The following is a 26908-nucleotide window of genomic DNA, read 5'->3' on the forward strand; positions in this document are numbered from 1 at the left end:
CTCTCTCTCTGTCTCGCACTCTCTGGGTTGATTTTTGTTCGCTGTCGTACCCAGTGCGCACATTTGCCGCATAATTGCCAAGTCATGATTTTTTACATACCAAAGTAGAATAAAAAAGGCAAAAGAAAAAAGAAAAGCATCAAGATTTCCACACACACACACACACATACATACACATACAGCAGTTTGTTGCTGATATTCGCAGTGGGCATAATTTTCATGTTGCTTAAACGGCAATTTGTTGTTGCTTTTGTTGTTTTTCGTAACGGTTTTTTGGGCTCTGCATTGTCAGTTAACAGTTTCCCGCACTGACTGCCCTGCCCCTCACCACTCCTCTGGTGTCCTTTTCTTTCTCCTGCTCCTTCTCTTCCTCCCTCGATTTCCACTCACTGACTTCACTTTATCGTTATTGACAGTTTTACTGCAGCTCTCTTTATTTTTTATTCTCAAACCCTCGCTCTCTTCTTTTTCTTTGCTGTTTTGGTTTCCTTTTTTTGGCTGTTGCTTCTTATCAAGCGACTGTCCCTTTTGCATAGTTTCGTGTCGCATTTTTGCTTTAGTTTTTACAGCATGCAAGACGTTACCTTGGGGACGTTACTCCTGCCCCATTGCTTCCTCCATCCCTCCATCACAATCTTTGCCCTGGGCTTGGTCACAGGGCAAGTTAATGTCATGTCAAGCGATTTTCAGGCCCCGAAAGAGAGCGAGATAGAGTAGAGCTTGGCAGCCTCACGTGTTTCGTAATATTTTCATCATATTCAGATCTGCTTAGGCTGCTGCCGAAGACGAAGACGGGCGGAGGAGGGACAAGGTGGGAGCTGAGCCTGATATCACTTCACTTGAGCTCAACTTATGGCGCTCCAATTTCGCGCTGATGCATAATTTTTGCCGGCGCGCATAAAAATACGCTCAAAGGGGCGCAAAAGCCAACCAGGAAAAGGAAAAAGGAAAATGGAAAATACACACACACTCATAGATGAACATGCGAGTATATTGCATGCGACGCTGTAGGGGACTTTGCCTTTGCTTTTGCCTCGTTTATCTTCCCTTCAACTCAGCGACTATATAACTGACTGTGTGTGTGTGCGTATGTGTGTGATTGTGCGTGTGTGTGTGTGTGTGGCGTTGGCTTGACATGATTAATATCCCCGCTGACATGAGAATCGCAGTTGACTGACTGTCGTCAAGTGAAATCAAAAGCGTTGCCACAGACCTTAACTCGGCTTTAAAACATTTAAAACATTAAAAATGTGAAATATTTTTGCATTTGCAGCTTGGGGTCAAACTTCAAATCGACGCATTTATTATTGGGCAAGAACTGCATTTATGAATACCCAAAATGATAAAATGAAAACAAAACAACAAATAAGCAGCAATTACAACAACAACTACAACAACAACAGCGATACCATTAACAGTTACAATCATAGCCGCGCAATCTGTGTTTGTGTGCTTGTGTGTGTTTGAGTGCCAAAAAAGAAGAGCGAGTCGCAACAACGCACAAAACAAACAAATAAATAAACAAATTCAACGACAACAATAGCAACAACAAACAACTGAAACAACACCAGACACCAGAGAACCACAAAAAAAAAAAAAAAAAAAACTCGGCGAAATTCGGCGTTTAAAATACGTACATAAAAAATGTAATGGAAAGCATTAGTACTCATAAAAAATGGATTTACACAGCCTTTTTAAGGTTGCCTTGATCCTGTACATCATACGAGGTGAGTCTCTCTCTACCCTTATCACTGTCTCTTTTCCTATTTCAGCCATGACAATCAAATATGAAACATTTTATGTTAAAAAACCATCAATATTTTATCTACTTATTAAATAACAACAATCTCGTTTCTTTATAATCTATTTATTATTTTTTAAATATGAGTAAGCATTTTAATGCAATGTTTTATTTTATTCATAAGCCATCGAAAGCTGTTCCGACAACTTTATTAAATTAATTTCGTGCAATGATTTGCTTTTACAAAGTTCATAAACAAATTTGTAGCACAAGCAAACGTGACTAACGTGGCGTAAAGTTGCTGCCCTAAAAAGTGCGCTGGGTTTTTGATTTCATTATCGACCACACATTTAAATTCGATCCATCTGGGACTATATTTGAAAACTCACTTCCAACGCTTGAGCGAAAATTGCAATAAGTCATTGTCGAACATGGCGAATACTTGATGTGATGATCAATATAAAATAGTAGTATTAGGGAAAATGTTATAGAATATTGTTATAGAATATTAGTGTCAACAACTTCGCTCTTTATACTTGATTTTGTTTTATTTGCTGTTTTTAAAAATTCATTAAATCTGACATTAAAATATTCAACATAATTGTCAGACTTGCATTACACACTATCGATTCCTTGTCAATGTTTAAGTATTGTAAAATCAAAACGATGTGGTCGTTTCCTTTTGACGTGTCTTTTGTGCGCTGTCGCCTGACACAAACATACACACAGTGGCACTTCCTTGTTGCAATATTGGATATGAGCACTTTTGTCCACTCTGCAGCCAACAAGCCGAGTCGGATTGAGAAAGCGGAACGGGTCATGGCATCGACGCCGCCTGTGTTGCTTTTGAGACCCTTTGCTTTTGAAAGAAATAAAAAAGAGTCTATTCAATTTGTCGAATGTGGGCGGTACTAAGAACATCTCCTGCTCCATAAAATATTCAAGAATTCAAGTTTTTGCTTATGTTCGTGTAGGTTGTCTGATTTTAGTTTTGTTAATAACACTCACAAATGCAAACAAACCAATCTGTTTAAATGTTCAATAATGCTGAAGGAATTATTAAGTCAAAATGGGACTGTTGCTTTCTTATTTGGGTTGTGTGCGCAACTCAAAAAGCCAAACTTATCAGCAAAAGATCAACGACAGAAAGTAGCAAACGACAACGAAGTCGACAACTGCCTGCTTGCCTCCTTGTGTGGCGCTTTGTTTCTTTCATATTGGCAAAACCAAAGCCAAAGGCTACGGGCTTGCAGCTGTTGGCTGACTGTGACAGTGAAGGCCTTTCATTTGGCTGTTTGTTGCTAGCTGCTTTTTGCTGCTGCTGTTGCTGCTGCTTTTTCTGTTGCTGTTGCTGTTGATGATGAGGCTGATTATGCGCCGCATGCTGCCGGTGCCTTGGACAGCATACAAAAGGCAGCAGCGCTTCTTGGTGCTTGCTGCTTTCTGCTTTCTGCTTACTTGTAGCTGCAACTGCTTGTTTACTTGCTGCTACTTTTTGTTTTACAGTCACAGTCATAGTCAGAGTCCGCCTGGCCGTCTCTGCGTCGTCTGTCCGCTTGTTCTATCCTTTCGTCAGTCGTTTGCATAATCTTGGCTAGCCTGCTGTGACGAATTGCCACACCCTCTCGATCCAAAGCGACCCGCCCACCCGCAACGCCTCAACGCCCTGTGCAACGTGACATTCGAGGTCATTCACATTTCGAGGGCGTGTTGTTGAACTTGATGCGATGTTGCCACATTGCTGCACAGTTAGTGCAGCTGTTGCGCTGGTGTTGCACAGTTGCTGCTGTTGCTCTGGGCATATTCGGTTGCTAAATGCCATGATGCATTAGACAATGAGGATCTCTAATTATGTCTTGCGTCTGCTCAAAAACAGCAATTAACATTTGATCCTGAATGCAGTTGCTGTTCCTGTTGCCGTCTGTTGCCGTCTGTTGCCGTGGCTACCAATTGCTGCCTACTGCAGTTGATGCTGCTGCTTTGGTGTTGCCCTGAAGTGTTGGTGCTCGCCAGCGGCAGAAAGTTTTATGAGTTACCTTGTAAGTGACGCCGTCGCTACGAGCATCGGGATTGGGGCTGCTTTCCCTTGGCGTAGCAAGCAGGCTTTAGCCATTGTCCTTGTTGATGCAGTTGTTGCTGCTGCTGTTGACTTCGTTTCTTTGAGTTGAAACAACGTGCATCGTGCATCGTGCACCGTGCACCGTGCAGCAACAACACAAACACAAACAAAAGTGAAACGTGTGCTTTTCAATAATTCAGTTTTATGGCACACAAAAAGCAAACGCAACTCGACACAAACTCAACGTGACGCAGCTCCTTTGTCTTCTCAGTTGCCTTCCCATTTGTGACTTTTAAAGTTGTCGCTCATTAACGAAGCAACAACAGCAGCTGCAACAGCAACAGCAAGAGCTACGGCAACAGCAACTGCAATTGCAACAACGTCTGCAACATTAATTGAAATGCTTTTCACTTTTTGCCTTCTCTCTCTTTTTCTACCTTGCTTGCTTCCTTCTCTTTCGAAGTTGCAATTTATTTGCACATTTTTTTTGTGCAAGGCAAATAGAACCACAAATAAACAAGAGCAGCAACAGCAATTATAATCGGAACACCTTTCAGAAGTCGATGCAAAATTTTTAATGCATAACTAAAATGTGTTAGTGCAATTGAAGTATAGCCAAAAACATAATTTTCTTGATCTAAGATCAATAAACAATATTCGAGTTATAAGAGAAGTCTTCGTTGGGAATTGTAGGGAATTGAACTGAAAAACGGAAAGGCAGAACTTGATGAGAGAGTGCTAAACATCTACTAACCATTTATTATTTAAGATGTAGTCTTCCACTTATATAAATTGCAAGTATAATTGTCTGAAAGAGAGACTTAAATGTATTTAGTTGCGAACCATCTAGGATATCTGCAAGCCGAGCAGTTGGACAACAATTTCCAGTCGTTTAGTATTTTTGCTTGTCGAAGCGGCAACAGCCGAATGAAGTCAACGGGGCCAAGCAACGTGGAGCGTGATATAACCCAAGCAAATACACTTTGCCCATGCCAACACATGTGCGCACACATGCTCACACACAGATGGAGAAATACCGTTATGCTTTGTTGCGCACAAACAGATGCTACGATATAGAGTGCGGGAAAGAGAAGGAGAGGAGAAAGAGGGACACAACAGTCAGGTGGCAGGCTTTGGCTTGGGAGCAGACGCCTCGCATTAGTCGAGGCTTTTAAGCAGAAAAATGGGTGCACTTGAACCGACCGAGGAGGAATGGCGATTAGAGCGGCACAGGGGCGAAGCGGGGCGGGAGTCAAGAGGCAGCCCAAGTTTCGACGTCGTATCGCTTTAACTGCCAAAGCATTGCCTACTTTTTGGGGCACTTTCATTGCTTCCATCGAATTGCGACGCTTTTCATCGCAACGCAACGCATCTCATCTCATGTCCCTTGGCCTCTGCTGTTTATATGTTGTCAATCTGCCAGTCCCTTTTCCCTTCTTCCCACTCCATCTCCGTCTTCTAGCCCCGTCTGATGACAGGCGAAAGCTTTGAGCCTCTGAACATCTTTCACTCACGTTCCGTATGCAAATGAGCTTTAACGTGTTCCTTGCGCTCTTCTACTTAGTTCAACTTGTTGTTTCTTTTCACTTCGCTTCGTTTTGGTTTTTGTTTTTTGTCTTTTTTTGAGGAAATTGCGTTTTCATTTAAATGCCGCACCGAAAACTTTGTCAGCTTTTGGCAAACTTGCTAGCTGCTGCTTTTTATAGCCCCCATAAGGTTGGCTCTTAAGCGTTTTTGATTTAGTGCACGCTTTGAAGTTGACTCTCCGCCATTATTTACAGCATTCTTTATGTTTTGTTTTGCCAGATACCCTGTATAGCTTGATATAAGGGCTGAGGTGTGTAAGCATCGACAGCTGGGGTGAATTAAACTTCATTTGAAAACATTTCTTAAATATCTTATATCTGGCACTTGAGAAATACATCTTACATACATAGATCTAAACCAAGAGCTAGAACTGACATCCAATGGGACTTAGCTGTGATTAAAATTGTGATAACTTCTGGCTCTTCTTGCGAATAATTTGTAGTATAATTCTGCATAATGCTTATGTAATGAATGAGTCGGGAAATTAAGGACATTTTGTCTGCTTGGTAGTTGGGTGCGTTTCTTTCATAGATTTTGCGCGTTAATTACGTGACGATTTTGCTTTTGCAGTCCCGCCTGCTATTTAAAACAGATGCATTGTTGAAAACAGGACTCTGCGAACGAATGAATGAGACTAGGAATGGAAATAGGAATTGCTCATTTGCATTTTGTCTACGAGGCGATTGATGGTTGTCGTTGCCTCGCTAACTGCTTCCTTACTGCTCTAACTTGTTCTTCTTCTACCGCTGCTGTTCTTCTTCTTGCCACTCATTTCCGGCCAGCGCAATTTTAATGATCCGTGATAATGATGCAAACTGCCGTTGGCTTTGCTTAAAAGCTCGCTGCTCTGGTTCTCCTCGCTCAAACTCTCTCCTTTTCTTTTTCTTCTTCTTTTCATTTTTCTCTTTGCCTGCTTCAGTGGGCGTAATTGATTTTGGGCAGCGAATGTGGGCGTGGCAGACGTTGCTATTGGTGTTCTTCAGTGGCTGCTGCTGCTGCTGCTGCCTGCCATTTTGATTGACAACGCTGACAAATGGAGCGGCGTGTATTCAATTATGTGAGAAGTGGCAGCAACAAAGGTCAGGCAGATGGTGGTGGAGACAGACGCGAAGGGAAGCGGCAACCTTATCGAGTTTATCAGGCGGTCATTGTGTTTCGTTTAGACATGACATTGTCAGTGGCATACGCCACACAGCTGCTGCTGTCTCCTAACTGCCACCTTGTATATTACCTTCATCATCATCCATATAGAGTGTTCCCATCTCCCCCCACCCCGCCCTCATCCTCTGGTTGCCTTACAAATATGGAGCACGTTGTCATGGCATATTTTGATAGCTTCTGAGTTGTCGGCAATGGCGATAGAGACGGCGTTGGCTTCGCTATTGTTCAGCAGTCGCGCCTTTGTTTGCCCTGATAAATGTCTGACTCGACTCGGCTGGCGCATTTTACCAGATTGGCGCTTAGTGCTTGCTTTTACCTCTGCTCTGCGTCTGCGTCTGCAATTAGCTCACAGCTTTTGAGCCTAAGCTCGTTGTTTGCACGGCCATCGCCCAGGTGGTTACAGCAATCCCATCATATCCTTTATCTCTTTGCTCGCTTCAAACTTTGGCAAATTTAATTTTCATTAGACTGCGTCGTCTCGCAAATCTCTGGTTGCAGCGTTTTGTTGAAAGGGGGTGAAAAGGGAAAACTTTATCTTAAGTGACTTAAAACTAAAAACTGCAAATTTAATGTGCTGCCCCGATGTGGCATCAACTTGTGGAAACACTCACACACAGACACAGACACACACGAACATTCAGTTTTTACTGCTTACTTTTTGGCAGAGCCAAAAACATTTTTCCCTTTTCGGCGCATTTCCTTTGGGCATGCAGTTGACAGCATGTTTGCCCGACACACAATTACAAACTCTTACTCACATAATCACGCACACGCACACACATACACAGTCACAAGTCCAAAGAGAACCGCAACGAAAGTGGCACACAAAGTTTGCAACACTTTACGGCATGAGATCTGGGGGAGGACATCATGCTAAAGTTATCTTCTGGCCAATGCCTTTTGGACAAAACAATTTCTCATTTTATTGCTGCGGCCTGAAAATTGCTTACAAATTTAGTGCTGCATACTTTGCGGCAGTTGGCAAAATGGCTCGACAAGGGACGCGTTCTCTCCTCACTTACCAATTCGCCATAAATTCGGCAAGTCAAAATTAAGTGAGCACATCTTGGAGAAGGTGCACATTGCTGTATTGCTGGCGAAAATGTATTCCTCGCTTGCTTTCCGTGCAATTTATTTAGTTATTCATGTTCGCTGGGGCCAAAAGTGCATCAGTGTTTTGGACGTGCCTGCAACAAGAATTTTTGTGGCACAAAAACAGGTCACTGCACTGTCACTGGCAAGTTGCTTAAGTTGTCATGCAACCGCAATGCAAATATTACTTGACAAACACTCACACACACACACACACATATACACACGTAAGAAAGTCACACCTACAGGAATGTGTATGTGGTCCCTGTCTATTGGCTACCTTGACTACCGAGTGAATAATATATAAGGCGTAAAAGCCGCATCAAAAGCGCTTTAAAACATTCCAAAAATTATGCAATACTTGCTCGACGGCTCCGTCACAGCAATTAGGCCACATCGAGAAAGTGGCAGAAGGATGTGTGGGAGGGAGAAAAGCCACAACGATGGCCACAGGTAAAAAGCAATTGTCTTTTCGCTTTGTGCGTGCCTTTGTTGTGGTCCACAATGCTCATTAAAATTTAGGCCAAGCCGCTGGCAAGCAGCGACAACAACAAGAGGAGCAAGAACATTCACGTTGCTGCCACTTAATTTTGAGATTGATGAAGGGGCGAATGAGGAGCGGATTGAGGGAGCTGCTGCACGAAAGTTGTTCGCTTTTTTGTGGCTGAACAGAAATTGAAATTACGTTTGGCCGCTCGTGTAAAACGGCGTGATGGCCGAAGGATTTCCTCGAACTCAGCTGCTCAATTAAAATCCAAATAACATGCACCACCTCTAACTCGCTCTCGCTCTCTCTTTCTCTACACTCAACACACTTTCTCTCTCTCTTTCCATCTCTTACAATTTCTCATTCTTATACTCTTTCCTTTGCAGCTGAGACCAGCTATATAGTTAATGGTTTGGATCTGCAGGGACCGATATTCCTACACGAGCCGCCGCATCGCGTCGAGTTTTCCAACAATTCGGGCGGACTCATAGAATGCTCTGGTCATGGCAGCCCACCGCCCGAGGTAAATATGGGCGTGGCCCGTGGCATCGCTTTACTTTTGTTCGCTTCGCTCGTTTTGCGCTGTTTAATTATGCATGCTGCCGCTGTCCGCACTCATTTCCAAGTTAATTGACTGGCCCCACAAAAAAAAAAATAAAGAGACAGAGAGAGAGAGAGAGAGAGTAACTAATACTCTTTGTTCGGTTTGTAGGTGGAGTGGACGCCAATACCGCCACAGCAGGATATGGTGTTTCAGCTGTCAAACGGCAGCATGATGTTTTATCCCTTTACTGCCGAGAAGTATCGCCACGAGGTGCATGCCACCGTCTACAGGTGAGTGCGCATTACGTATACTTAATATCTGCTTAAATTTTCATTCTCTCCCTTTTTGTTTTTGTTTTTTTTTCGGGTCAGATGCAAGCTGCGCAACATGGTGGGCACTGTGCTCAGTCGGGAGGTTCATGTCCGCGGCGGTAAGTCTATCACAAATTTTTAATTAATTTACAACAATTTTATAGTCGCATGCAAAGTTGATTTGCGCTAACTCGTAGTCTAACCAGCTGCGACTGCGACTGCGACTGCGACTAAGGCTATGGCAAGAACTCCCCTCTGAAAACTTTGGCTTAATTGGAAAGTTTTTGGAGCAGCGCCTAAAAGCAGGCAACGCAAGTTTTAATTACTACTGCCAAATGTTGTTGGCGGCGACGACCGAGAACGGCTCCACCAAAAAATCGGCTCTAATTTGGCGCCCAAGCGCGAGAATTGACTCTGACTTTCGCCTAGTTGCCCTAACCTTGCAGTCGAGTCTAATGGCTATTCGATTGAGTGCTTCGCAGCTATATACAATTTATTTAAATTCATGTTAATTTGTTTTGCTCTTGAACATTAAAATATTTATTTATTGCTGTAACCAATTTTAGTTTTTTGCCTTTCCGTCCTTGTTGTTTGCATCCTTAACAGCAACAATGCTGAAGTTTACATGCAAAAGTAAAAATAATATAATATAATATTTGAAAAGTGATTTATCTCGGCTTAAAGTCCCACACAACTTCAACGCCAATTTGCAATTTCCAAAAAAGAGTAAAATGAATTTCTGTTGATATAAAATGTTTATTACAGCTGAAAATGTAGCACAAGTATTTCAGCTGCTGCTCAGAAATTGCTTAAAATTCTCATCGACTTTTCAGCTGGTAACTTTAGCAACTAACGTACTTTGCGAGCACAGTGAAACTTCCACTTTGCCTTGTTTTTTGGCCAGTTTCAACGAGGCAAAGTTTCGAATTCATTAGGCCCTCGAGCTAGGCCGTGACGAAGGGAAGGCAAGAACTTTATTAAAGTGCATTAATGAACAGGCTTTGGACAGTCCAATGAGCGAAGTCGAGTCAAGGCAAAGTGCTGCTCGGATCCAATCACTTTGATTGGCATCGCATGTCGCATAGATTTTGCGGCTCATTGAGCAGCCCTTAACGTAAATCTCTTTAACGAAAAACAACAATTAGCGCTGGCCATAAAAATACATATGAATGTTCTGGTCATAGACAAAGAAATGTACAAGCATAGGAAGGGGTCAGACAAGAAAGCGACCGCTTGACTTTTGCGTTAGCTGCGTGCGTTTAATTAACAAGGAACAGAATGAATCAGTTGAAAGCAAAAACAAACAGAATAGTCGCTACCGCAAAGATGATAAGACAAACACAAACGTAGTACACCCACACATAGATATATAGCTCGGTTACATGCAAAGTTTTAACGTCTAGCGGTCATTTCTCAGCAGCTTATCTCAACGTTACGTATACGTACGAGTATTTGTCCATGTCGCTGGCTTATTCTATTTGCGGTCTCTGTTTGTTTTCCTCTGTTTGTTTTTCGTTTTTTTTTTTGTACTCTTTTCTTCTCTGCTCGCTTTACGCTTGAACAATTTGACAGCGCGTAGATTTGGCGCAAAACGTTTTGCCTAATTTGCAAAAGTTGCCAAGGGAATTGTGCCTGGTCCTCTCATCGCCCCTCCCCACTACGATAATTTCTCAGCTAATGTGTATAGTTGACTTTGGATGTAGGATATGGCGCCTTGGCGACTTGCTTGACTTAGCAGTTGCGTTATTTAATTGCCATCGCTTAGTTTCTCAGGATGCGAAGAGTATAGTACTCCACTTGACTTGGCCTGTCTTGGGTGGGCTAAGTGCGCGGTAATTAGCAAAAAGTAGTGGCAAAAACTCTTGACAAATTTGCACAGATGGGAGACAGCAACAGCGAGAACAGCAGAAGAATGAAGAGTAAAGAGTCTTTTGCTTTTGCTTTTGCTCTTGTCAGAGGCCACAGGCCACAGGCCAAGGCTGATGAATGATGTTGCCACAAAGTTGTGACTTATGCAACACACACCCACACACACATACCATCGCACAAGTGCAGAACTGTTGTAGCATACTATACAATCCAGAGCAGTCTTTGGCAAAACTTTTTGATTGAGCCACAAAGTTTGTGCTGGCTTCACCTGCCGCTGTCGTCGTTCTCATCGTCGGCATTGTGTATGAAACCTGTGTAATTTGTTCATAATTAGTTGGGTGCACATTGTCAGTTGTGCTGTAACCCCTCTTTCGTCTCTCCATTTTTCCCAGTCTCCCTTCTGGTATGCAAATTGCAATGCACGCTGCTTTAGTCATAATTTAATAGTCTCTCTGCAGCTCTGTGGCACAATAACTGGAAATCAGGCAAAGACTGCTGCAACCAAAAGCATCTTTCCGCCGGCGCACATCATAAACATAAATTTGTGCAACAAAAAGTTTGCCACAACACAAACACACACACGCACACATACTCGAGCCATTCTCAACAAAACGGAAATGAATTTCCGCATAAAATCCAATCCGCTTCGCTTTCCTTCCCTTCGCTTCCCTCTCGCTAACAGCTCAGTTACTTTGTGAGTCGACTATAAACTTAGCTTTCATACTTACTTTCCTGGGCAGCTGTCCTGGTCCTGTCCTGCACTGTCCTGTCCTGTTCTTCTATACAACACGATGTTGACTGCCACTCGCCTCCCCATTCCATCTCTCTCTCTGAATGCAACATGAAAGTGCTGAAAAAAAGAAGAACATTTTTACAAAACTATGCACCAAAATAGAAGGGAGTAGGAGTTGGAGTTGGAGTTGATGCTATGTCCTGGCAGCAAATACAAATAATGAAGATACAAAAACAAAATTGCACTAAACTCAACTGAAAACAGCAGCCGCTTCCCGCCTTCCGCTTTCGCCACTTCCCGCATCCTATTTCCCATTTTCCACCCGCCACTCGACCAGAGGAATTATAATAAAATGTTGTCACAAAGTTTTTCAGTTTTTCATTTGTTATTGTTGCTCTGTATTTCAGCAAAAGATGAAAATAAAATAAGCCCCCCAAACAATAACAACAACTTTTCAAATTAAACTTTATCCAATTTTGGCATATTAAAGTTTCTGCCAAATTCAAACCCGATTCGTGAGCCGCATTCAAAAAGTACAGTACTATATAGTATATAGCTTGATATGGCAATGGTAACTCTTTGCATAAGAAGATTAACTCAGCGAATAGCACAGGAAAAGCAAAACGTATTTCCCAAACACTTTTCAAGTGACGCGTGTGGAAAATTGCCTTTGTCCATCTTAATTAATTTACAAATGCCAACGGTACAGCAACCAGGAGTAGAAAGAGAAGAGTTGAAAGAGAAGGAGAAAGAGAAACGAGACATGGACCGGCAAAAAAGGAATCAAGTTGAGGGTTGTTTGAACTGGTGGAGAGCTTTAACTAAGTTGCACAGTGTCAATAAAATCAGAAACTATTCCAAAAAATTTAAAAACTAAAATAAAATTGTATTGTTCAATATTTAATACATAATATTAAAATAGTAATTATTGGTAGCTAATGAAATTATTTAGGCCCGAGCTTATGTTTAAATTAAAATAAACTTTCAAATATGAATATGAGTTGAAGAATAAAGAATTTGAAAACAGACTATTATAAGTTCTCAATAAGTATTTCATTTTATATTAACATTTTCCTTGCTTACCACTGTGCAAAGAGATGGTTTTCTGTTTTATAATCCTTGTCTTTCTTAATTTTGTGCTCGGTGCTGAGTTGACACGGGAATAAAAAATCTCTAACTCAAATTGCCACATTCAATTTTTAACGGGTTTGTCGTTGTCGTTAGCGTCTACGTCTACGTCGACGTCGACATCGGCGCTGCTGTCGTCTGGCTGACAAACGGTCACACTTTTGTTAAGTGTCACAATTTGCCGGACATGTTTTGTGTGGGCAACGCTTGACAAGGGAAATAGGGAACAAGCGACGGGTAGGAGAAAATGAATGGCGTCGGTGTCGGCCTGTTTAATGTGCAACATATTTTGGCTGTCAGGCTAGAGGGCACGGCTTTAGGGTAGGTCAAAAAGGGTTTTAAGCCTTTTTTATGATTATCTTGCGCAATAAAAACTCAGTTAAAAGTAAAAATTAAACAAAAAGGTCTTCCTCATGTTTGGGAGGCTAATAAAAACACAAACACAAGCCAGTATAATTTTTTGCCACACTTTTATGGCCTTGAACTTTGTTATTTGTTTATGATTTCGTCTCTTGATGTTGTTATTGTTCTGACAGCTGTGTGCTGTGCACGCTGCGTATGCGCAATGTATATTACAAATTTGCATAAACATTCATTTCAGTTGTCAACCAAAAGTACACGGTGCAGGTGCACGACGAATACGTGATGACCGGCAACACGGCGGTGCTGAAATGTCAGGTAAGCTTACAGCTTAGAACCTTCTCCCCTCAAAAAGGAATCCCGCCTTAAGGCAACGAGAGAAAGCGAAAGCCAAAAAGGCAATGGGCTGCTGATCCACATGGACATAGACTTGCACTTGCACTTGCCACAAAATTCACTTAAAACTTAAATTCAATTTGAACTCAACTCGACTGCTGACGTTGCTGTTACTCTTGCTGTTGCTGCCAGCAAAATGCTGATCAAATTTGCTTATCTTGGTTGCTCTCGCTCTCGCTCTCACTCTATATCTATATCTGTCTCTGTCGATTGGCAGGTGCCGAGCTACATGTCGGAATTTGTAATGGTCACCGCCTGGGTGCAGGACACTGGCATGCATCTGTATCCAAACACGGACATCGGCGGCAAGTACACGGTCCTATCGAATGGCGAATTGTACATAAATAATGCGGGGCCCAATGATGCGTACAAAAGCTACACATGCCGCACTGTAAATAGACTGACAGGTACGTGATAATCACATTTTCAGCTTAATCGTCCAGTCAGCAATGCCTCAATGCATACATCCCACCTACCCACCTTCCCACCACCTCTCCTTCTCTCTCTTTCTGATTACGAGATGGAGCGAGGCTGCGTCTGTTGTGGCAGCAACTGTTGGCATATAATTAAGTTGAATAATTAATTCACAGCTCGGGGGATTGCAATGTGAAAGTTGTCCTTGGGTTATAAGTGCACTAATAACACAACTGAATGGAAAATAGGGTTTAATTTCATTATAAACTTTCCACTTTTCTGTTTAAATTTTCTGCGCATTCAGCAAAACTGTTGCATAACTGATAACTCAGCATAAATAATCGGGGATTAAGGTCAAAGCATTGGCATTTAATGAAAGTCTTACTAATTTATTAAATTGCTCTAAGCCAGTATTTAGAACAGAAATGCTATACATTCTTCTATACCATTCCTTAAAAGAATCCTTAGGAAATAAACATTTTCATTAAATTAAGCAAATTATTATTATTATCATATTCCAATAAGTTGTTTATGTTTTATGAATTGAATTTATAATTTTGAAACATTAATGATTATGATCCTTAAGCTTCCTGCCATTGTTTCTTTGTGGTCCCATTATTCACAATTTGCTGTTGGCAATGTCAAGGAATATTAACATAATAGTTGATTTTGTCAGGTTTAATTGGCTGCAAGCAGCAACAAACGCAAATGAACATCAAATTATATGCTTAACGTTGTAGTTTTTGTTGTTGTTGTTTTTGTTGTTTTGTCTGTTAGAGTCATAAGTAAAATCATGTAGTTTATGCTAGGTTTTTGCCCCAAGTCAATGTTGTGCGTTGTGCATAATTTATGATGCGTGACATTCAATCGCCGAGCAAAAGGCAAAAGGCAATAGCAGCAGCAAAACCAAAGCCAAAGCCAAAAGGAAAAGCAAAAGCAAAAGGGCATTGCGCCATATGAAATTCCAGCTTGCCACACAAGATGGACACATACATACATACAAACATTGAGGAGGGGGATAAAGTCAAGTCAATACGTGAGATCTTTTGTAGATATTTTGTGCTGCTTATTTGAAGTTTATTGTGTGTGAAAATGCGCTTAAGTTGAATTTCTATTAGCTTTTGTGCGCAAATTTCACATCATCAATCAATACGATAAAACTTTATGCAGCCCCATCTCTTTCCTTCTCTCCCTTTTGCTCTCTCTCTCGCTCTCGCTCTTTCTTTCCCGCTCTTTTGCACACACATATTCTTGGTCTCTTTGAGCAGTATTCGCTTCTTGAAAGTTTAATTTGCTTCCATACCATTTGTGCTTCGAACTTAAATTGAATTGCTTTACAATTTGAGGGGTCTAGAAATTGTAATAGATTTTGATTAATCAAATTGCTTTCTGACCCGGTCAAAGGCAGCGCCATCAAATTCTGACCAAAAGCCGCAAGAGCATAAACCAAATAGGCTATTACTAGTATCTGTGCGCCGCCACCATATTAATTACAGCTGCACTTTCGCACATAACTAGCCAAACAATGCCAATTCAAGTGGTCAACACACAAACACAGAGTTGCAACGCAAACTAGCATTAAAAATGGCTTAGAGTGCACTCATTAAAAGTGTAACATGAAGCTGCTTTGGTCGCCAGGTAGAGAGTTGGTAATAACTAATTCATTTAGTAAGCGCACACACACTGATACACACACACGCACACACAGATACACATAACCGCATTTACACTAACACATAGACACATAGAGAGAAAGAGACACATACGCTTAATTTAAGCCATGCCTTTACCTGCAGCACACAAAAGTAGGCAACAATTTTGTTAGTGTGTGTGAGAGAGAAAGAGAGAGAGCAGGAGAGAGGGGCGAAGCAAGGGACGTCTCTGGCTGGCAGGCAGCGCATAATTACAATTTAAACCAAAAATCCATTTATTTTGCACAATAACGGGAACAACAATGGCGGCTAACAATAATACGACTGCTAATGCACAATAGAGCAATGTTAGGGCAAGGACAGAGGCGGCTCCAGCCACAGAATGCGAGGAAGAGAGATCGGTAAAATGGCAAATAGAGAGAAAGAGATGAAGAGTGCTTCTTCTACTGCTGCTGCTGATGATGATGATAATGATGATGTTCTGGCAAAATTATAAATTAAATTGCTAGAGCAGGGTACCGCCAGACAAATATAAAGGGCGAGAAGCAGAGGTGGAGAAAGAGTAAGAGGAGGACGCTGGCGTGAGGTAGACAGAGATAGAGATGTCGACAGTGGGCGTAGACCATTTGAAACAGATTTTGTTGGCCGAGTGGCCCACTTAACACACTCCTGGATTAGATGTCATGTTATGTTAACAGAAATAATAGAAATGAATGCGACGACATGATTTAAAGCCGTTGCCATTAAAGCCAAATATATAACCACAAACGCACAACACATGCAGACAACACGAGAGCTAATATTAATCATAATAAATAAAATAAATGCACGCTGATTAACCGAATAGTAAATGCACTAATAAACGAAATAGATTGTCCTGCAAACTAGATGTTTAGTATGCCATTAATTAAATTTCAGTCTGTAAATTGGACTGCTAGCAGAAAAATATAATACTTCTACCACATATACTATACTATACTATGTAAATATGTATGTATATAGGAGTAGGTTTTTCTTTTACTTTTACGTAACATATACTTAGTATAAATCAAAAAAATTAATTAAGAAAGCTAACTAATTGACTTTGCGTGCACATTAATATAAGATGAATACACTGTAAATTTTCAGTCTCAACTTTGTTTTCATAATTAACTGAATATAAAAAGGCTTATGCATTTTATAACAGCAAATATCACATTTTCAGTTCATTGAAACTGTTTAAATAAAGTCTTATGATTAAGTTATGATTCAAAGAGGTATATCAACTTAATTAAAATGAACTTGCAATTAATTTAAATAAGCACTGCAACCTATAACACGATAACATTGATGTAGATTTTGACGCTATTGTATTATAAGGTTAAGGACATGTCTTTGGTTGAAAAATTATAAAAAGGCATTTAAAAATTAATTTGTGTCGGAAAAGAATTCCGAACTTTTAAATTTTAATTCCCGACGATGCTTTCGATTTCATACTCATATACATATTATATAGATTAAAATGCCCAGGGCATAATAAAATACCCGTTGCCTAGTGAAAACATCAGCTGGGCTCTGTTGTGATGACCTCGAATGGGGCAAGTAGCGTATGCAATCAACTTGATAGCTTTCATTTACTTTTAATTAATTAAAAACGCAAATGTATGCACACATACCACAAGCGAATAGGTGTGTACAACACATCTACATATATTTGCCATAAATTTAGCCAAAGGATCCCGCACTTAAGTCTAACCAAAAAGTCGCATAGCGTTGAGATACTGTAGTCTTGGTAACTGTCAGTTACTACTTGCCACACATTCCTCATATGCCACATATTTGTAGCTGTAAATTGTTGTAGAAGCTGTTGCCCCACACACTCACACATACACATGTTTATCTTTGCCTCTTCTTATACGGCTATTTGCTCATCTCCTTCATTCGTTTTTTTTTTTATTCATTTATTTTTTTTCGCAGGTGAAATACAAATTTCAACGTATCCCGGCCGCATTATTGTAACCGAGCCCAAGGGCATGGTTCAGCCGCGTATTAACGTTGAGAAGCATTCGATGCGGCATGTCGTCCTTAATGGCCAAACAACGTTGCCGTGCATTGCTCAAGGACATCCGGTACCAACATATCGGTGAGTAGCACACTAACAACAACAACAACAGCAGCCCAACACAAACAGGAGCATCATCAACAGCAGCCGCAGGTTTTTTGTATGTAATGGCCCACAGGTCGCAGCACTTGCTGGGCAAACAAGGGAACAAGGGAAGTAGGCGCACAGTTTGCCGCGCGCATTTTATGACACTGTGAAATATTTAGCACTTTTGACAAAAAGAAAAAAAAAACACCGCTAAAAAGCCAACGAAAAAATGAGAAAAATGCCAAAAACAAAACAAGAAAAGAAAAACAGAAACAAACAAAATAAAAATGTCAGGCAAATTGTCAAATGTGAATGTGAGCGAACGAGAAAATTGCGAGGTAAACTGTCCTGCCGGCTGCGTCGAGTCCTGCGTGGCCATGTCGACCCTGTCAGTCTTATGGATAGTTTAACAGCCAACGATAGGCTCTCTCATGCATAGTAACAACTACTAATATATGTCAGTCGTTAGTATTTCAGCTACTGTCTACTTGCAACTCAAATAACATGCCGAACTTTGTGGCACTTTCTTGGCACAAATGAACAGAGGGATCGTTATGTCTAAGATATTTTCTATGTTGTTCAGCTATATTAATTGTATTTGTTTAGTATGCCATCGAAAGCAAGATTGTAATATTCTACAAAATCTGTAGTATACATTTTCAGACGAAAAGAACTTCAGAAGGCATACAATTAAACTACAATCAGTTTGTGAAATTAAGGATTTAGTAAATACAAATTCACTTCAATTGAGATTTTAGCATATACTCCAATACGATATAAAATATAATTTTGCTACTCATCAAACAACTCAAAAGTTAACCCAAACTTGGCTGAAAGGCAATTTCTTATTGACCAGATCAAGGAAAAGTTGCAACTTGTCATTTCGAGGTGTATATAATATTAGTAATATCCTTCCGTACCTGCAGGTCATGTCCTTCCTCTTCGTCTTTTGACTTCATATTTCAGATATTTGCTTAAGTTTCAATGTATTTCTGTGTCAAATGTGTGATGCGAGTGTGTGGTTGCCATTTAATATGTGTCAATCGTGGAAAGCGACGACATTTATCTTGTTCCTTGACAAGGACACTCCAGAAGTCTCTCTCTAGACGCAGCTAAGGAAGATTTCCCTCGAGTCAACCTGCTTTCTGTGCTGTGCTCAGCGCAAATCAATCAAATGTACAACGTGCAACGTTTATGACCCAAAATGGCAAATTGCTTTTTGAATGTCCATGACGATGAATGGAAGAAGGTAGATAGGTAATCACTGGCCACAGCACATAATACGAAGCACACTTGCCACTTGCCACTTGCCACACGTTGCAACTTGGCTCATCATCATGTGCTAAGACATGCATTGCTTTTTATAGAGCCAAAGGATGCAACGGACGAACGTAATGGGTCATTGTAGCCGCTGTCCTTGGTGGTGCATGCATAAAAAATATGCGCCAGGATATGCGGGGATATATGCGCTGTTCTATGCTGTGCTGCCACCCGCTGTGCAACGAGCCGAACCAAGATGATGCCAACACAATCGAGCGCCAGCGAGGCGACAACAACAGCGACTTTTCCCTTCTCTCTCTATCTTTTACATTCCCTGCCCAGGATGTATGTGCTCTGCTGCATTGTTTTGAGCAACGTCCGCATCCTGAAGTCCCGTAGCTGTTGTTGCTCATAAATGTTTAAATAGTTGGCATGTTGCATGACGGCGTCGCGGTTCGTCGTGCTCCTTGTTTCGGCATAGAAATGCACACACACATACCTATCTACCCATATTTGAGAGTACCTATTTTTGAAATAGTTTTTGTAGCATACTTTTTGGGGACAATGTAACTGCTCCTTTTGTATGCGCATTTCCATTGTGCTACGTCTTCGGCCACGCCCACATCATTAATCGCCTGAGCATATTTCGATTACATTTCAACAGATGGCTGAGTGTCCTGCATATCCTTGACGAGCTCGCATTATTTTCCATGATTTTAATTAAGAAAATGCCAGACGCTGCAAATGCTACAGTACGAGGAATGTATCACGCAGCACGCAGCTTACAGCACACAGCATGCAACATGCAACATGCCATTGTAGTCACAAGACGAGAGACGCACTCAAGTGCAATTAAAGCCAAATTAAAATCAATAACTTGATTAAAAATGCAACAGAATATGCATTGCTTCGTGGCAGCAATGTCAGGTGGGTGGCCAAAATGAGTCGGAAAGGCTTGACAGGGGAGGCGAAGTGGGCGCTCATAGGGAGGCACCTGCAAGCAGACATCAAACAGATTATGGCACGCGCTTGGAAAATTCGTAGCTCTGTTGATTTTCCCAATTAATATTAAAAAAAATATATACATATGTATGTGTGCGTATACTATATGCGAAAATTATAAAAAGATGATTGCCAATTTCCTTTATGCAAGTAATTTAGTTGGACAGTTGGAAAATTATCGAAATGGAAATAAACAATGTATCGCATAAGTAGAATCGAAAGCTAGCTTAAATGTTAAAAACAACTAAGAAACTCGCACATAATTGATGACTTAAGACATCAAAGACAACAAAGCTTAAAGTTGTGGTTTCATATTTGCATTAATCTAGGTCTTAGCTATGATTACTCATAAATGTTTGCAAACTAAATTAAGTTATAGTATTTATTGTTTAATCTGCGCATGCTTGAAATATATTTAATATGAATATGAATAATGTACAAGACAGCAGAAAGTGTTGTACAAAAACAATAGCAACTGAAGTAATTACAATTGCAAATTTCAAATTAGATAGATATTTTCAATGCGCATCTTTTGATAATTATAATTGATAATGTGCTTGCCACCACGAGCGCCAAAAAACTGAGAAGTCTGCAGATGAATCACTTGAAGATATTCGAACATGTGTCCATGTGTCTACTTGCGCAGGATATGACCGATATATAGCTTGTTTTCGAAAAACAACTTCCTCGTGCACCCTCAAAGTATGCCAAAAAAAAGGTTTTTTTTTGTGAGGCGCCAATTAAAAATTTTATTTTGAAAATAACCGACAAAAAACATATCCATTATAATTCAAGAAAAATTTTTTTTTTTGCCATATTTCGGTGAAAACACTCAGGAACCTGCCAGGACTTACCTTATTGTTATCAGGATAACTAACTCAACTGAAATTCTTTAAAGGGTCAAGTATAGAAAAATGACCAAAAATTCCAAGAATCCACTGTATCTCCGACATTTGAAGGACGATCGTGATATCCTTTGGCACAAGTATTATCCTTTGGAAGAAAAACCGATTGGTGCACTCAAAAGGACGAATATCCTTACAGGACCTGAGATAAAACGATCTTTTTGTATACAGAAAATTTCGTATATCTCAGTCATATCCTGATCGATCCTTGCGGGTCCAATGTCAAACGGAGTCCTTCGATAAGATCTACCATCATGCCAAAGGACATTGTAATCGTCCTTGTGGTTCTCCAGTTATCCTGCGCTTTACGATTTTCGCATGTTTTCTTTGGCACTCGGACTGAAAAATTACAAGTGTTGGATCCCTAGATAACCACAATTTTTTTTGATGCCAATCGATAGAGTTGGTCCTTGCGATCCTTGCAATACAAGTCCTTTGAAAATGTGGCAGAATATGGCCGAGATATAGCTTGTCTTTGAAAAAGAGCCCCTCGTACACCCTCAAAGTATGCTACAAAAAATTTATTTTTTTGCTAGGCGCCAATTTTAAATTTGAATTTTGAAAATAACCGACAAAAACAAATCCGTTTTAATTCAAAAATGTTTTGTTTATTTTTGCCGTATCTCGGTGAAAACACTTAAGATCCTGTCAGGACTTACCTTATTGTTATCAGGATAACTAGTTCTATCGGTTGACACTCAAGGAGTTTCAGGATATGGCAATAAAATTCACCTGAAATTCTTCAAAGGGTCAAGTATAGAAAAATGACCAAAAATTCCAAGAATCCACTGTCGGACACGATCGTGATGTGCTTTGGCACAAGTATTATCCTTTTGGAAGAAAACCGATTGTGCACTCAAAAGACGAATATCCTTGCAGGACCTGAATATCTTGCGGGTCCAATGACGGAGTCCCGATGGTTCTCCCAATTAAACGCATTTTCGCATGTTTTTCTTTGGCATACTGGCAATATACAATTGTCACCAAATCACTCTTCCATCGGACATTTGAAGGACGATCGTGATGTGCTTTGGCACAAGTATTATCCTTTGGAAGAAAAACCGATTGGTGCACTCAAAGGACGAATATCCTTGCAGGACCTGAGATATAAACGATCTTTTTGTATACAGAAAATTTTGTATATCTCAGTCATATCCTGTCTGATCCTTGCGGGTCCAATGTCAAAACGGAGTCCTTCGATAAGATCTACCATCATGCCAAAGGACATTGTAATCGTCCTTGTGGTTCTCCAATTATCCTGCAGTTTACGATTTTCGCATGTTTTCTTTGGCACTCGGACTGAAAAATTACAATTGTTGGATCCCTAGATAACCACAATTTTTTTGATACCAATCGATAGAGCTCGTCCTTTGCGATCCTTAAACTACAACTCCTTTGCAAATGCGGCAGGATATGGCGAAGATATTGCTTGTTTTCAAAAATCAACCCCCTCGTTCACCCTCAAAGTATGCTACAAAACATGTAATTTTCACCTGAAATTTTTCAAAGGGTCAAGTATAGAAAAATGGTTAAAAATGCCAAGAATCCACTGTATCTCGGACATTTGAAGGACGATCGTGATGTCCTTTGGCACAAGTATTATCCTTTGGAAGAAAAACTGATTGGTGCACTCAAAAGGACGAATATCCTTACAGGACCCGAGAAAATGACATTTTTGTATACAGAAAATTGCGTATATCTCGGTCATATCCTGTCTGATCCTTGTATTTCATATGTCAAACGGAGTCCTTCGATAAGATCTACCCTCATGCCAAAGGACATTCCAATCGTCCTTGTGGTTCTCCAGTTATCCTGGACTTTATGATTTTCGCAGGTTTTCTTTGGCCCTCGGACTGAAAAATTACAAGTGTTGGATCCTTAGATGACCACAATTTTTTTTGATGCCAATCGATAGAGTTGGTCCTTGCGATCCTTGCAATACAAGTCCTTTGAAAATGCGGCAGGATATGGCGAAGATATTGCTTGTTTTCGAAAATCAACCCCTCAAAGTATGCTACAAAACATGTAATTTTCACCTGAAATTTTTCAAAGGGTCAAGTATAGAAAAATGGTTAAAAATGCCAAGAATCCACTGTATCTCGGACATTTGAAGGACGATCGTGATGTCCTTTGGCACAAGTATTATCCTTTGGAAAAAAAAACTGATTGGTGCACTCAAAAGGACGAATATCCTTACAGGACCCGAGATAAAATGACATTTTTGTACACAGAAAATTGCGTATATCTCGGTCATATCCTGTCTGATCCTTGCGGGTCCAATGTCAAACGGAGTCCTTCGATAAGATCTACCATCATGCCAAAGGACATTGTAATCGTCCTTGTGGTTCTCCAATTATCCTGCACTTTACGATTTTCGCATGTTTTCTTTGGCACTCGGACTGAAAAATTACAAGTGTTGGATCCCTAGATAACCACAATTTTGTTGATGCCAATCGATAGAGTTGGTCCTTGCGATCCTTGCAATACAAGTCCTTTGAAAATGTGGCAGAATATGGCCGAGATATAGCTTGTCTTTGAAAAAGAGCCCCTCGTACACCCTCAAAGTATGCTACAAAAAATTTATTTTTTGCTAGGCGCCAATTTTAAAATTTGAATTTTGAAAATAACCGACAAAAAACAAATCCGTTTTAATTCAAAAATGTTTTGTTTATTTTTTGCCGTATCTCGGTGAAAACACTTAAGATCCTGTCAGGACTTACCTTATTGTTATCAGGATAACTAGTTCTATCGGTTGACACTCAAGGAGTTTCAGGATATGGCAATAAAAATTCACCTGAAATTCTTCAAAGGGTCAAGTATAGAAAAATGACCAAAAATTCCAAGAATCCACTGTATCTCGGACATTTGAAGGACGATCGTGATGTGCTTTGGCACAAGTATTATCCTTTGAAGAAGAAAAACCGATTGGTGCACTCAAAAAGGACGAATATCCTTGCAGGACCTGAGATAAAACGATCTTTTTGTATACAGAAAATTTTGTATATCTCAGTCATATCCTGTCTGATCCTTGCGGGTCCAATGTCAAACGGAGTCCTTCGATAAGATCTACCATCATGCCAAAGGACATTGTAATCGTCCTTGTGGTTCTCCAATTATCCTGCACTTTACGATTTTCGCATGTTTTCTTTGGCACTCGGACTGAAAAATTACAATTGTTGGATCCCTAGATAACCACAATTTTTTTGATACCAATCGATAGAGCTCGTCCTTGCGATCCTTAAACTACAACTCCTTTGCAAATGCGGCAGGATATGGCGAAGATATTGCTTGTTTTCAAAAATCAACCCCCTCGTTCACCCTCAAAGTATGCTACAAAACATGTAATTTTCACCTGAAAATTTTTCAAAGGGTCAAGTATAGAAAAAATGGTTAAAAATGCCAAGAATCCACTGTATCTCGGACATTTGAAGGACGATCGTGATGTCCTTTGGCACAAGTATTATCCTTTGGAAGAAAAACTGATTGGTGCACTCAAAAGGACGAATATCCTTACAGGACCCGAGATAAAATGACATTTTTGTATACAGAAAATTGCGTATATCTCGGTCATATCCTGTCTGATCCTTGTATTTCATATGTCAAACGGAGTCCTTCGATAAGATCTACCCTCATGCCAAAGGACATTCCAATCGTCCTTGTGGTTCTCCAGTTATCCTGGACTTTATGATTTTCGCAGGTTTTCTTTGGCCCTCGGACTGAAAAATTACAAGTGTTGGATCCTTAGATGACCACAATTTTTTTTGATGCCAATCGATAGAGTTGGTCCTTGCGATCCTTGCAATACAAGTCCTTTGAAAATGCGGCAGGATATGGCGAAGATATTGCTTGTTTTCGAAATCAAACCCCTCAAAGTATGCTACAAAACATGTAATTTTCACCTGAAATTTTTCAAAGGGTCAAGTATAGAAAAATGGTTAAAAATGCCAAGAATCCACTGTATCTCGGACATTTGAAGGACGATCGTGATGTCCTTTGGCACAAGTATTATCCTTTGGAAAAAAAACTGATTGGTGCACTCAAAAGGACGAATATCCTTACAGGACCCGAGATAAAATGACATTTTTGTACACAGAAAATTGCGTATATCTCGGTCATATCCTGTCTGATCCTTGTATTTCATATGTCAAACGGAGTCCTTTGATAAGATCTACCCTCATGCCAAAGGACATTCCAATCGTCCTTGTGGTTCTCCAGTTATCCAGCACTTTTCGATTTTCGCATGTTTTCTTTGGCCCTCGGACTGAAAAATTACAAGTGTTGGATCCCTAGATAACCACAATTTTGTTGATGCCAATCGATAGAGTTGGTCCTTGCGATCCTTGCAATACAAGTCCTTTGAAAATGTGGCAGAATATGGCCGAGATATAGCTTGTCTTTGAAAAAGAGCCCCTCGTACACCCTCAAAGTATGCTACAAAAAATTTATTTTTTTGCTAGGCGCCAATTTTAAATTTGAATTTTGAAAATAACCGACAAAAACAAATCCGTTTTAATTCAAAAATGTTTTGTTTATTTTTGCCGTATCTCGGTGAAAACACTTAAGATCCTGTCAGGACTTACCTTATTGTTATCAGGATAACTAGTTCTATCGGTTGACACTCAAGGAGTTTCAGGATATGGCAATAAAATTCACCTGAAATTCTTCAAAGGGTCAAGTATAGAAAAATGACCAAAAATTCCAAGAATCCACTGTATCTCGGACATTTGAAGGACGATCGTGATGTGCTTTGGCACAAGTATTATCCTTTGGAAGAAAAACCGATTGGTGCACTCAAAAGGACGAATATCCTTGCAGGACCTGAGATAAAACGATCTTTTTGTATACAGAAAATTTTGTATATCTCAGTCATATCCTGTCTGATCCTTGCGGGTCCAATGTCAAACGGAGTCCTTCGATAAGATCTACCATCATGCCAAAGGACATTGTAATCGTCCTTGTGGTTCTCCAATTATCCTGCACTTTACGATTTTCGCATGTTTTCTTTGGCACTCGGACTGAAAAATTACAATTGTTGGATCCCTAGATAACCACAATTTTTTTGATACCAATCGATAGAGCTCGTCCTTGCGATCCTTAAACTACAACTCCTTTGCAAATGCGGCAGGATATGGCGAAGATATTGCTTGTTTTCAAAAATCAACCCCCTCGTTCACCCTCAAAGTATGCTACAAAACATGTAATTTTCACCTGAAATTTTTCAAAGGGTCAAGTATAGAAAAATGGTTAAAAATGCCAAGAATCCACTGTATCTCGGACATTTGAAGGACGATCGTGATGTCCTTTGGCACAAGTATTATCCTTTGGAAGAAAAAACTGATTGGTGCACTCAAAAGGACGAATATCCTTACAGGACCCGAGATAAAATGACATTTTTGTATACAGAAAATTGCGTATATCTCGGTCATATCCTGTCTGATCCTTGTATTTCATATGTCAAACGGAGTCCTTCGATAAGATCTACCCTCATGCCAAAGGAGATTCCAATCGTCCTTGTGGTTCTCCAGTTATCCTGGACTTTATGATTTTCGCAGGTTTTCTTTGGCCCTCGGACTGAAAAATTACAAGTGTTGGATCCTTAGATGACCCCAACTTTTTTTGATGCCAATCGATAGAGTTGGTCCTTGCGATCGTTGCAATACCAGTCCTTTGAAAATGAGCCCTTCAAAGTATGCTACAAAAATTTTAATTCTTGTTTCAAGTTTGAATTTTGAAAATAACCGAAAAAAAAGTCGAAACGTTTTCAAAATTTTGTTTTGTTTACCAAATCATTACGGATACTGTCAGAACATATATTTTCATTATCATGACAACGTTTTTTATCGGTAGACACTCAAGAATTTTCAGGATATGCCTATGAAAATTACCTTAAATTTTTTCATGGGTTGGATACAGAAAAATGCCTAAAAATTTGGCATTTAAAGGATAGTGATGTCCTTTGGCACAAGGAGTACACTTTAAGGAAGAAACTGATTGGTGCACTCAAAAGAACAAATGTCCTTACAACACCCAAGATAAACGGATCTTTTTGTATAAGGAAAATTGCGTATAACTTTGGTAT

General features: G+C 40.2%; 1 protein-coding gene across 9 annotated transcripts in view; it reads left to right on the plus strand.

Annotated features, from left to right (window-relative positions):
* The first annotated feature begins 1335 nt into the window (after positions 1–1335).
* The window catches only part of LOC117572093 (cell adhesion molecule Dscam2), a 42890-nt gene continuing 17317 nt past the window's right edge, over positions 1336–26908 (plus strand). For 8 of the 9 annotated variants that reach the window (XM_034254691.2, XM_034254695.2, XM_034254693.2 and 5 more), the window contains exons 1-7: positions 1336–1727; positions 8514–8650; positions 8840–8961; positions 9043–9101; positions 13314–13390; positions 13686–13875; positions 17491–17656. In XM_034254691.2, the coding sequence (XP_034110582.1) occupies positions 1676–1727; positions 8514–8650; positions 8840–8961; positions 9043–9101; positions 13314–13390; positions 13686–13875; positions 17491–17656 (803 nt within the window). In that variant the 5' untranslated portion in view covers positions 1336–1675. Of the gene's footprint in view, positions 1728–8513; positions 8651–8839; positions 8962–9042; positions 9102–13313; positions 13391–13685; positions 13876–17490; positions 17657–26908 lie in introns of those variants that run through there. The other variant, XM_052005900.1, reaches the window with a different exon arrangement.

This window comes from Drosophila albomicans, chromosome 3 (assembly GCF_009650485.2).
Source record: "Drosophila albomicans strain 15112-1751.03 chromosome 3, ASM965048v2, whole genome shotgun sequence".
Classification (NCBI taxonomy): Eukaryota; Metazoa; Arthropoda; class Insecta; order Diptera; family Drosophilidae; genus Drosophila; species Drosophila albomicans.